The sequence below is a fragment of the Bufo gargarizans genome, chromosome 2 (assembly GCF_014858855.1).
Source record: "Bufo gargarizans isolate SCDJY-AF-19 chromosome 2, ASM1485885v1, whole genome shotgun sequence".
Lineage (NCBI taxonomy): Eukaryota > Metazoa > Chordata > Amphibia > Anura > Bufonidae > Bufo > Bufo gargarizans.
Window position 1 is genome coordinate 106,304,553 of NC_058081.1, and position 13,518 is coordinate 106,318,070.

Below are 13,518 nucleotides of genomic sequence, written 5' to 3' on the forward strand. Positions count from 1 at the left end.
ACACAAAGCATATGAATTGAAGAAGCCATGGTCTGCTGAGATTTATTTGCCTATAACTTTTTTGTAGTTATGTGTACAGGGCTGTGTGAGGGCCAGTTTGAAGTGCGAGCGACTTTTTGATCACTTTTAATAAAAAAAAAGTTATTGGGCAGTTAAAGTGACAAAATTAGGCAAATTGGCTGTTTTTATTTTTTTTCTTGTTATGCAATTTGCTGTATGCTATTAATATTGTTATATTTTAATTGTATGGGCATTTTCGCACTATTATTGTATTGGAATTTTTATTGGTTAAATATTTTTATTTTAAGGAAAGGGGGGGATTTGAACTTTTATAATTATTTTTTGTAAAATCTTTTAACTTTTTTTTTTTTTTTAACAGTCACCCTGGGTGACTATTACTGGCAATCATTAGATTGCCCATTGTGTTCATTGATGGCTATATCACCTAGAGGCTCCGTCCTCTCACCGTTTAGAACGCCCTTGTAACGGTGATTGACATCCTCGGTCTCCTCCATGCCCCGCAAATCCTGCGCCGTCCATTTCAGTATTAGGTGCAGTGAGTGAAGGACGCTCGCCTGCTGCCGTCCTTCACTCACTGCGCCTAATACTAAAATGGACGGCGCAGGCGAGATGGTGAGAGGACGGAGCCTCTAGGTGCTGCAGCAATGCCCCACTAGCACCTAGAGGCTCATTTGCATATTATAAATGTCATTATTCTGATGACAGAAACCCTTTAAGGCTACTTTTACATCTGCGTTTTTGCTCGATCCATTATGGATAAGCAAAAACGCTTCCGTCATGATAATACAACCGTCTGCATCCATTATGAACGGATCCGGTTGTATTATCTTTAACATAGCAATGACGGATCCGTCTCTAAAACCATTGAAAGTCAATGGGGGACGGATGTTTTCTTTTGTGTCAGAGAAAACGGATCAGTCACCATTGACTTACATTGTGAGTCGTGACGGATCCGTCTTGCTCTGCATCCCAGGATGCACTCAAAAACGCTGCTTGCAGCTCTTTTGTGTGTGTCATTGGAACGCAATGAAACGGAACGGAATACATTCTGATGCACTCCGTTCCCCTCAGTTCAGTTTTGTCCCCATTGACAATGAATGGGGACAAAACTGAAGTGTTTTCCTCCGCTATTGAGATCCTACGACAGATCTCAATAGCGGAAAGGAAAAGCGCAAGTGTGAAAGTAGCCTAAAATCTTGTTTTTGTGTTGCCATTTTCTGAAAGCCATTTTTTTGGGGCGAATGTCTTATGTAGGGGCTGTTTAAGGGATCAGGTGATGGTTTGATTGGTACATAAGACTTTTTGATCTCTTGGTATTACACTTTTTGTGAGGCACGGTGACCAAAAAATGGACGATTTGGAAAATGTTTTATTTATTTTTTACGGTGTTAACCTGACTGGGTGGATCATATTATATTTTATAGAGCTGGTTGTTACGGACCCGGCAATACCTAGGTTTTACACTTTTATATATGTCTTTATTATGGCAAAGGGGTGGGGTTTCTTTAATTATGAAAAACACTCTTTTTTACTTTTTATTTTTGTCCCACTGTGGAACTTTTGGGGGTCTGATCCCCTCTGCAATGCATTACAATACAATGTGTATTGCAATGCAATGCCTGACAGTATATTACACTGACATCGTGCCTATGCGACCCAGCCTGGGGCTGGATTTCACAGGCTTCCGTAGAAGGCAAGCCCCGATGTCTGTGTAAGGCATTGGGCTGCTGTTCCTGCCATCAGGTCCTCGTCACCACAGCACAGGGACCCGATGGGGTGGGGGAGGGTGTCCGTACCCTCTGAACACCCTGTGCATACTGTGGTCAGCTCTGACCGTGTCATACAAGGGGTTAATACACAGGCATCAGTGTACTCACCTATGCTGGCGTATACAGCAGGCGCTCGTCTGTCAGGAACAGCCGGACCCCTGCTGCTGATCGAGCAGGCGCAGCTCCTGCAACCTCCCAATAAGAGCGCCGTACATGTATGACGCTGGGATTCTACGGATTAAACCACCATATGCGCCTTTTCAATGGCCATGTTTCACATGATAGACGTAACAGATCTGTGAGCAAACTGATTTCAGACACCTGGAGTACATTGTCACCTTATGGTCAATCAAGAAGCAGTGACCCAAGCTGTCCAAAAAATAGTCACAATAAATAGGATGGCACTACTATGACCACTCAATATGGTAATGCCAACCCAAGCTGGATTCACAAGATCTCTTATTTACATACAGTATATTGCCATTCAATACCCACAACTGCTGGGGAAATCATAAGGGTAAACTCACATGCAGCAGATTCCAGGTCTATACATGTGAACGGAGATATTTTGGGAAGTTGGTATCCAGGTAACTTCCGGCTCAACCTCTAGCGTGGGTGGTGCTCCGGCCGGCAGCGAATCACTTACGCGAGGGAACCCCAGTTGAAGTCCGGGAAGTTCGGCGTGGGACGGCCGGAGCACCACCCACGCTAGAGGTTGAGCCTGAAGTTACCTGGATACCAGCTTCCCTGATCTAACAAGGAGAATATTCCTGGACACATCGCCGTTTAAAGAAGGTAATTACTTGGAGTATTACTTTTAATATCGCTCTCTCACATATTCACCAACCGCTTTAAACCCCTAACCGTATCTAAATCTGCGCAGGTTCCTATTCTGACTTATAATTAAATCAGACCTTGGTGATATTTCAATCTAACGGTCACAGCAGCAGACCGTGGCAGCGAACCTAGCAGCGATTCTCTGACTGATACGAAGTGTTGAGTGAGTTTGGGAGCGCGGATGGGCTTGTATACATTCTACATACACCTTTAACGGAGATATTTTGGTGAAAAGTACACGGATTTCCACAAGCCCCATCAGCAACAAGTCTTCCGTATCTGAATACACCATAACCATTTAGGTGCATATATGGATAGTAGATAAAATACAAATCACAGTCATATGTAGTTACCATTAAGAAGCTCTTGAACAAGCTCAGCGGCTGACTTGGTTTCTAAAGTCTCTGGCCATTCTGTTACACCAGTTTTCAAACCTTCAGCTAAAACCTGTCAGAAATATCACAAACTGGAATTAGTCATCCTTCATTTATTAAGTATGTGGATATTAAAAAGATTCCTTAGGGCTTATGCAGATGAACATGGGTGGCCTGTGGCCTGTGCTGTGGACTGCAAATAGCGGTCCGCAATGCACGGGCACCGGCCATGTGTCCGCCGCTTGCGGACCCATTCACTTGTCCGCGAGTGTATTAATGCACGGCAGCACGACGCATACGGCTCCTGCACTAAGGAGGATGGCAGTCCGGTATCTCACGAACCGTGTTCCACGGACGTCTGCATGAGGTTTAAAGGTCAGTTTACATGAGGTTTTATGCCTCCATCTGATGTATACATTAGAAAGAAAAAAAAAAAGAGAATACAAAAACGCAGCACACCGTGTTCTTATATCAGTCTGAGGCATCCATAATGTATATGTTTTTGGTATATGTTAAAAGCATGGGGAAAAACATGATGTGAACAAAGCCTAAAGGGCGAGTTCAGATCACCGCCATATATTTCTATAGTTCTGATCCGTTAGAGAAGCGGAACAATAAAAAATAACGACAACTTGAGCTGAACAGACTCCACTGACTACAATGGAGTCTATTCAGAATTTTGTTTTTTTTTTACTTTTTACTTTTGTCCGATCTTTTTGACGGAATCTAACGCATGTGAACAAGCCCTTAATTCTGCATTTCCATTTGAATGCCCATACTTCCTATGGTCAGCCACAGCTTCTCCTGATGATAACGGCTGATTGCTGGTATTTCTTCAATATAAAAAGGGGTTGTCCTCCTGACACAACTCCCTGAATACCAGTTATCATTAGTATCACTACATTCAAAGGATTTTTCCATGATCGACATTTATTGTAAATTGATTTGATATCAAAATCTGATGGGGTCCCAGTGGTGAACAAAATGTATAGTGCAGCATGCAGGGAAGTCTACAGTAACTAGTATTAGAAAATATGCACAATGAATGAGCTAGGATACCCTCGTAATATACAACCTTACACCCCACTAAAGGAGGGCTAGGTATCCCAGACCTATATAGTTATCACAGGGCTATTTTATGTCTTAGATGTCTGGAATGGTTGCGGCCATACACAGGTCGATTAGATATACTAGCGGAAGAAGCTATGGCTAATCTCCCGTTATGATCCCTGATCTTTTTGGACCGCTCTCACAAAGACAAAATGCTACAGACACACAGCTCTATAACCAGATGCTCCATCGAACATTGGATCGACTCAAACCTTCTGGAGCACTTGATGTCCAATCGTTTAGCTCTCATACAAGTTAGAGATATACTATGCCATTCCTCCATTTACTTTTGGAAAACACTTCCTGAACAGGCAAAATTGAGAGATACCCCGGTTCTGTCCCTATGCCCGGACGATGATACCCCCTCTTATGCGGACTTAAGAAATCACCCAGAGTTAGCCAGTCTATCTACGTTTCAGGTTGCCCACTGCTTGCAATTTATCAAACAACATCTGAAAAATGCTCCTAGTCAAACTGATCACTCTGTGTTTGAAAAAATGATATTGCAAACAAGAGAACCGAAAAAGAAAATCTCTTAATTATATACCGTTATTCTCTCCCTAACGTGCCCCAAAAGTTACCTATTCATTTTCAAATGGGAACAGGAACTAGATATCCGGTTCTCTCAGCAGGAACTAAACAGCTTATTGATTGCTCCATGGAGGGTATCCAGGTGCGTCAAGCTACAGGAATACAGCTACAAAGTCCTCACTCAGTGGTATTATACACCACAGCGCTTACACCGTATGTTCCCAGAGGTTAGCCCCATATGTTGGAGATGCGGCACGGATACGGGGACACAGAGCCATATATGGTGGACATGCTAAAAAATGAAACCATATTGGTAAAGTGTCTGTAGGACTCTTTCAAATATATGTGAGTCACACATCCCAGTCTCTCCGAGAGTATGTCTATTTGGCGTGTTCGGGGATCTTAAAAGCTCTAAACAAACACTAAGGGCCAGATTTATCATGACTGACAGCTCACTCCACTTTCACATATGGCTAAAGTCAGTTTTAGCCAAGTCAGATTTATGAACGGCCCTTTAAGACTGTAATAAATGTGGTTTGACGGTAGCAGTTTATCAGTCAGTAAGCAGCTTTACAAAAGTCGCATGTTCTATTAAAAAGTCTCATAAGATAAGCATGGTCCTCACTGGAGTGAAATTGCACCATTTTTTGCGACTTTTTAAATAGTCTCAATAGTAAATCTGTCTAGAGATTAATTTACATAAGAAAACACGCCCACTTTCAGAAAACTGGCGAGCATAGTGCAGAGCAGAAAAAAGTCACAAATTTTTGCGCAGTTTTAGTGATTGCGCAAAAATTTGCGACTTTTTCACTTCATTATTCTGACTTCAGCTAATGATAAATCTGGCCCAATATCTATGTAAAATTTTACTTAGAAACATAGAAACATAGAATGTGTCGGCAGATAAGAACCATTTGGCCCATCTAGTCTGCCCAATATACTGAATACTATGGATAGCCCCTGGCCCTATCTTATATGAAGGATGGCCTTATGCCTATCCCATGCATGCTTAAACTCCTTCACTGTTTTTGCAGCTGCCACTTCTGCAGGAAGGCTATTCCATGCATCCACTACTCTCTCAGTAAAGTAATACTTCCTGATATTACTCTTAATCTTGCATTGGCTAGATTACTTGTTACGGTGCACTGGAAACAACCGGACCCCCCACCTATGTAACAATGGTTTCAGAGATACGATCAACTATTGATTGGAACAAATTGCTCACTGGGATTCCTGAACACCCCAAAAATTCTAAAGCATATGGAGTCCTTGCTAAAAATTGAGGTTTCACTGTATGACGAGATCAACTATGACTATAAGTCCCTTGATTCACTTAGGTACTTTAAATGTTGCAGTACATATGCGGTCATAATCTCTACTTGTACCAGAGGTTCTGACACTGGTTAGCTTCTACAGTGGTGCCCCCCCCCCCCCCAAACCTCCTATCTTCCCCTCAGACTTTCCTCGTTACCCCTCTGTTCTTTTGTTCTATTGTAACTATTTATTTTCAATGATATATGGCAAGTTATTACAGCACAGTGATGGGAAGGTATTGTTTATTCTACTCGCTGTGTAGACCTCATTCAATCCTGTATAAGGTGATCACTGTACCAGCACTGTATACTTCTCTCCTTGGTTATGATGCCAATGTTTGAGCTCATGTACTATTGTTCCTTGTATATGTTTTCTGAAACCATTAAAAACAAATTTTAAAACAGAAAAGATGCACAAAATTGCTATTTAATGGGCAAACCTAGTATATCAAAATCATCCCCCACCCTGCAACTTACTCACTTTCACTCAGGACAACCATGGGCACCATGCAATACTACATTTCACAGATGCTGCAAGGAGAACTGTGGTTGACAGCTACATTTCTGTAACTGGGTAATATGTATATACAGTATGTACATAGGGTTGGTGACAGCGTCACCAATGATAACCAATGTTTAATATACAAATAAAGCCGGCGGGAGAAACACATTGCTGGCACCTGACCTCTGACAGGGCGCTGCGATCAGCGGCAGTTAACCCCTCAGGTGCGGCACTGTCAGAGGCAGGGTGCCGGCACTGTGTTTCTGCCGCCGCCTGCATTTGTAATGTATTAAACGTTAGTTATCATCGGTGGCGCAGTGGCCACAGCCAGCGCAGCGCAATCCATATTCTCTGATACTGGGCTGTGCAGTGGTGCAGCCTAGTATCGATAAAAGACAACTCCCGGTATCGTATCGATACTGGGCTAAAAGTATCGATTGGGTATCGAAAGTTCGATACCCGAAACAACCCTACAGTATATATATATTTCCATAACTTTTGTCCCCTTTAACCTCTTTGCATAAAACACATATCACAATACTCAGTTGTACCAGAAGGAAATCCAGCTCTTTATACACAGGGTACACAGGACTTCGAAGATCTCCGGACTCCACTCTGATATTCTAGGAATTTACAACAAAAAATATCAAGATTTATAACAAGCAAAAGTGCAAATAACCAAATAATAATAAAGACATTTTGTTCCTAATAAGTAAAAATAGATAAAAGTTCAAGACATACCAGTGTTGACGCAGACGTCAAAGGTGGCATCTGAGGGATATGGTCTACTCCATTCCACACAAAGTCCACAGTGACATTGGTTTGTGATTCTATAACAGAATTCTCCAGTGCGGTGCAGCTAAATAAATCATATTGAGCAAATCCTCTTGTCTGCATCTAGTAAAAAGTAGAGTTGGGTTAAAGGGAATCTATGATCAGGTTTATGCTGCCCCATCTGATGGCAGACAGATTTCCTGATTATAGCAGGTTGTCACTTTTTGCAGTAGTTTCCATGAAATCACACTTAATTTGTTGCAGCACGAGCCAACTCAGGAGTCGTCTCAATGATGTGCACGCTCTCTGGAGTCCTGACATTCATGAGCTGCTGACTCCCACATCTGCTGATTGACAGACTTCTCTCTACAAACAGTAATGGGGAGAAAGTTGTGAATCAGCCGTGGGTAGTCAGCAGCTCACGATGAGCCCTGGTCCGGCTTGTGCTGCACCTAATAAAGTGTGACTTTAAAGAAACTATTGCAAGAAAAAAAAAAATAAGTGACCCAGTGCTGGAATCAGGTTTTCACTACTTTATGTTGTCCTCAGATGGGGCAGCATAAACCTGGTCACAGATTCCATTTCAGAATTGACTTTACAGGTCTATGTTAATGAATGATCCCACAATCAGCAGGACTTCTTCACTTGTGGGGGGCTTGTTCCTGCAGGAGAAAAAACACCCACCTGCTGCAAGATTGACATGGATGGACATTTAGCCTGGCCCTGACAACTTCCTGCCTGTCCTGCTGCTCTGATTCGGAGAGCAAAGGCACAAGCTCTTCTTCGGCTAAATGTCTGGCCCTGTCAATCTTGCAGGTAGGTGAGCACTTCTTCACCTGCTGGGACAGCCCGCTACAGGTGAAGAAGCCCTGCTGATGAGACAAATCAGTTTATTAGAATGGATTCACTCCACTCTAACAATAACATTCTCATATGAAAAAGGTCAAATACATAGTTCTAAGTGGGCTGTATGATTCTTCATGGTGGTCACAGGCTGTGGCACCTAATGTTACAATTACCCAATACATTAAAATGAAACTGACTAATCTGATTCACAAACTTACTGCGGAAGAATGATGTCTTTCCTTGTGGGATTTCTTCAATGCTTCAAGACTTGGAAAACAGGATTTGTCAGAAGTCGGACCTGTGATAAATAACAATAGCTGCTGAAAATGCTTCCACAACCGACGCATTTCTGAATGTGGTAGCCTTCAGTGACACTACATCTACGAGGCAGTCTTCAGTGCAAAGGGGTCAATGGTGCTGCTGTCTCCATTAGCTTTAATAGGGTGCTTCCACACTTTTTGGGGGGATTTGTAAAAAAAAAATGCAATGAAATTCATGCTTCATACATCTCTTTTGGGGGTGGCGTTTCTTAGTTGCATAACATTTTTCTTGGGACACCCAAGAAAACCCACAGCCACAAAAGAAAGAAAAACGCCAAGGACATAAAACACAAGAATACGGTCTTAATTGCTGTGTTTGCAGGGTATTTTAGAATTTCCTATTGGCCAACGCGTAACATCTGGCAGCTGTGCCCATACACTGCAAAAAAACAACTGAATAGAAACTGACAAGCGGTGCAGGGTTTTCACCACTGACTTCACACTTTTTCAATGTATCCTTAGGCCCCTTTCACACGGGTGAGTATTCCGTGCGGGTGCAATGCGTGAGGTGAATGCATTGCACCTGCACTGAAAGCAACGCATGTAAGTAAATGATGATGTAAGTAAATTGATAAAAGTCAATTTACTGTATTATTTTTCCTTATAACATGGTTAATGCCTTCCTGCAGAAGTGGCAGCTGCAAATACAGTGAAGGAGTTTAAGCATGCATGGGATAGGCATGAGGCCATCCTTCATATAAGATAGGGCCAGGGGCTATACATAGTATTCAGTATATTGGGCAGACTAGATGGGCCAAATGGTTCTCATCTGCCGACACATTCTAGGTTTCGATAAAGGAAAATAATAGCATTCTTAATTCAGAATGCTCACTGAAATGTGGCTTTAGGAGTAAAAAAATAAATAAAAATAATAACTCACCTCATCCTGTTGTTCGCGCAGCCGGCATAATCTTTCTTCTTCCAGGATCTGCCAAAGGACCTTTGATGACGTAATCGCACTCACCACATCAAAGATCCTTTGGCAGGTCCTGAAAGAAGAAGAAAGAAGATGATGCCGGCTGCGCAAACAACAGGATGTGGCGAGTTAATTTCATTTATTTTTTTAACCCCTAGAGCCACATTTTACTGAGCATTCTGTATTAAGAATGCTATTATTTTCCTTTATAACCATGTTAGGAGATGAGCCATGTTGCCTCTCCTCACTTTCCTGGGTCTGGCTGTAAGAAAAATGGCTAGAGGAGGATCCTCCCTTCTCCGCCCTAGGCCAAAAAGATCATTAAGGCCCATCCCTTTTGCTCAGTCACAGCCCCTAGGTGTTCTTCAGTCAAAAATGGACCAGATCAACTCCTGCAGGATTTCTACATGACTGTCTATTTCAAGAACATGCAGACTAATAAATAGTGGTTGTGAGATTATCTCTTATTAGGGTCCATTCAAACGTCCGTAAATGTTTTGCGAATCCGCAAAACACGGATACCTGCAATGTGCGATCTGCAATTTGCGGACCGCACATCACAGACACTATAATAGAAAATGCCTTTTCTGGTCCGCAATTGCAGACAAGAATAGGACATGCTCTATTTTTTCAGGAACGGAATTGCGGATCCCGAAAATGCGGATTTGCATCCATTCCAGCCCCATTGAAAGTAAACGGGTCCGCAAATTGCGGAACGAATGCGTACCCAAATTACGGACGTGTGAATGGACCCTTACCTTTCATATGTTACAATTTCCTCTTGAATTAAGCTACTATATCTACAAGATTACATTACAGATGAATGGAAACAATTATTCATAAGCTTTAAGGCCTCTCTACACAAGACGACAGCGGATTATCAGGACAGGAGCGTTCCTGCTCATTATGCAGTGATCTCCTCGACAGTATGGGGAGGAAAGATCGCTAATGCCATCGCTCGTCCCCATACAGACTCAATGTTTGCCAGTAGCAGATCATGTTTACACAGCACGATCTGCTGCTGGCAAATGTTGATTTTTGTGTCCGCATGAAAGATCTATTACCCAATGAATGAGCGTTTAGCTCGTTCATCGAGTAATCAGCGGCACTTCTACACCGCCAGATAATTGCTACCGAGCGTTCCTATGAATGCTTGTTAGTGATTATCTTGCGGATTCTCTGCCAGTGTAAAGGGCCTTTTACAAAGTACCAATGAACAGGGCTAAACCATAGCAAGTAGTATTACTGCCAAGTTCAATGACCAGCACTTATTTCATACCAAGAGATTAGAGAACTTGCCCAGCAGTAACGACTGCACTGACCTGCACAGGTTACCTTATGGAAGCTCATTCCTGATATCTCATTCCTGCTGGTTTTGATAGGCTCCGCTCCAAGCCAACAGGTACTTTCTGCATCCGAGCCGTCACATCTTACCCACAACTGAGGAAGAACCTCCACTGGTTTTCCATTCCCAAACTGTGCCATGTTGGGGTTATGTGTCAAAGTATAGCTTGAAAGAAGCTGCCTAAAAAGAAAAACAAGGGTTAATCCATAATTACATTGGTGGATCTGATACCATTTCTAAGTAACGCCTTGATTACTTGATATAGTCTACAGCAGGGATGGCCCTCCAGCTGTTGTAAAACCACAACTGTAGGCTGTCCGGGAACGATGGGAGTTGTAGTTTTGCAACAGCTGGAGGGCCGCAGATTGAGCATGCCTGGTCTAGAGTCTAATCTAATCTCATCATATCGGTGATGTCTAACCTCCGGCACTCCAGCTGTGGTGAAACTAGGACTCCCAGCATGCTCTATGCATTTTTGTGGAGTTTTGGCACATGCACAGATGCCCTGTTGTCCTCTACAAGGACGAGTGCACACGCAGTGGAAATCTCTGCAACCAATTTCACCTTGCTAAACTGAAAAGGGTGAAATCCGCTGCAAATTTGCAACTGACACGCTGGGGATTTGAAAACCCACACCATGCTCAAATTTTGTACAAAAAATAAAAAATAATATTCACGGCATGTTAATGTTTGTAAACTCTGATCCACTTAATGAATTTGTGTATAAATGGCCAACTGGGTTACTATTTCCCTTGCCAAAGGGGTGTGTCACAACACATTCACGCATAGGCAACACTGATTGCACAATGTTAGGCCTCATGCACATGACCTTACGGATCCGCAAATAATACGGATGACGTCAGTGTGCATGCCGTATTTTGCAAAACGGAACAGCTGGCCCCTAATTGAGCAGTCCTATTCTTGTCCGTAAAGCGGACACTATTAGGACATGTTCATTTTTTTTTTTGCAGAACAGATATATGGAAACGGAAAGCACACGGAGTAACTTCCGTTTTTTTGCCGGACCCATTAAAGTTAATGGTTCCGCTTATGGTCAGCAAAAAACAAACAAAAAAATGGAAACATAAAGAAAATAAAACGGAATGGAAACAGAAAGAAAATACGTTCGTGTGCATAAGCCCTTAGACGGTAAGAACACAATGTATACATTTCTAGAATGAATAATAGAAATTGAACACAAAGGGCCTCATTTATCAAAACTGCCTGCAGTAAAATGGTCAGTTTTCCATAGCAACCAATCAGAGCTCAGCGTTAATTTTTTCTGAGCCCTTTAGGAAATGAAAGCTGAGCTCTGATTGGATGCTATGGGCAACTAAGATAGTTTTGATAAATGAGGCCCAAAGTTCTTAGGTTGTAGCTGAATTATTTAATGGGGAATATAATTATTTATTAAAACAGACATTTGAGGGGTGGCGACAGGTCACTTTTAAAATATTTTTTTTTTACTCAACATTTATAGAAAACTTATATTTTTTTTTTGAATTTTTGACTGTTTTTCATTTTGGCAGTACTATGCCACTGAAAATGAAATACAAATATTGTCCTTCACAGTAGTCCTGCACAGAGAAATAAAACTCCTATATAGCTAGGTAATCCATATTTCGTTTACTGCTGCTGTGAGGACGAGATGTTATCCGCTGGTATAGATGTAGAATTTAGGATAACAGTGCATCCGCTCTATAGTTCTCTTGATAAACATAATTAAAGATGCTCACAGAAGAGCATTGCCCTTATCAGTTTAATTTGTGATGCACTGGGTCACTCATCCACTTCCCTCTCTGGTCCCAGTGACGGCCTGACTGAGAAAGTCAAATGAGACTGCCTGCCATGCCAGAAGTCCAAACAAAGAGGAAGTTATAGAACAAGGACAGTAAATAAAATACATGGAGCGACTTCAAAAATGATATCCAGAAAGCCATCCACCTGTTAAATTACATGGTAATAAGTGAGAACAAAACTGATGGTAATGTCCCTTTAATAGTAAGATGTAGACACGTCAAGCAGCCTGAGGCCATAGATCCCCAAAGCTGAATGCAGAGGACACGTACCTGGCTTGCATGGTTGAGACAGGCAGCGGCGCACATGATTTTTCTACAGAAAGATCAAATAAGTGGCTGTCGCTAGTCTGGGATTCTTCTATGATGTCTTCCTCCAGTTTCAAAATCTGCAAGTCGAAAGTTACATATGTTATACCGATGTATTCACAGGGTCTTAGCTCTGTCATTTACATTTAAGACATAAATAGAATTGGTTGGCCTTCACAGGGCCAATTTTCATTAAAGGGGCATTCTAAATCTTTTGCTGATCAGCTGTTTGAGGCAGTGTGCTCTTGTGCGCCTCCTCGCAGCTTACCAAGCTCAGTGCTGTACACGGTATAGAAGCTCAGCCCCTTTCACTTGAATAGGACTGAGCTGTGCCCAGGCCATGTGACTGATGAATGCAACATCACTGGCCTAGGGTAAGTTGCGAGAAGGCGGCGGTGTCAGACCCCCACTGATCAGATACTGATGACCTATCCAGAGCACAGGTCATCAGTTAAAAAGTGTGTGAAACCCCGTTTAACTTTGTGTACGAAATAACTAACGCCACCTAGATAAGCCACAGGTCCAGCACAATGAAGGTGAAGCATCACAAAAAAGAAATACCCACTTACCCATCCCAGACTCTTGTCATCAGAGTGGCTATCAAATCAACTATTGGGGGGGGGGGGGGGGGCTCCACACATTGTGGGACATAAAAGTAACTTGACACCACATCTAATGATTGTCAGTTGTGTCGCAATTAAACATGCAACTTTTACTCCATTGGCTTTGATGTATGTTGCGGGTGACGTGACTCG

General features: G+C 42.4%; 1 protein-coding gene across 1 annotated transcript in view; it reads right to left on the bottom strand.

The window, feature by feature from the left end:
- Positions 1-13,518, bottom strand: part of ZWILCH (zwilch kinetochore protein) — a 77,796-nt gene that overhangs the window by 39,541 nt on the left and 24,737 nt on the right. The window contains 6 exon segments of the mRNA XM_044279376.1: positions 2,981-3,074; positions 7,009-7,080; positions 7,199-7,354; positions 8,296-8,375; positions 10,636-10,838; positions 12,728-12,843. Coding sequence (XP_044135311.1) covers positions 2,981-3,074; positions 7,009-7,080; positions 7,199-7,354; positions 8,296-8,375; positions 10,636-10,838; positions 12,728-12,843 — 721 coding nt within the window.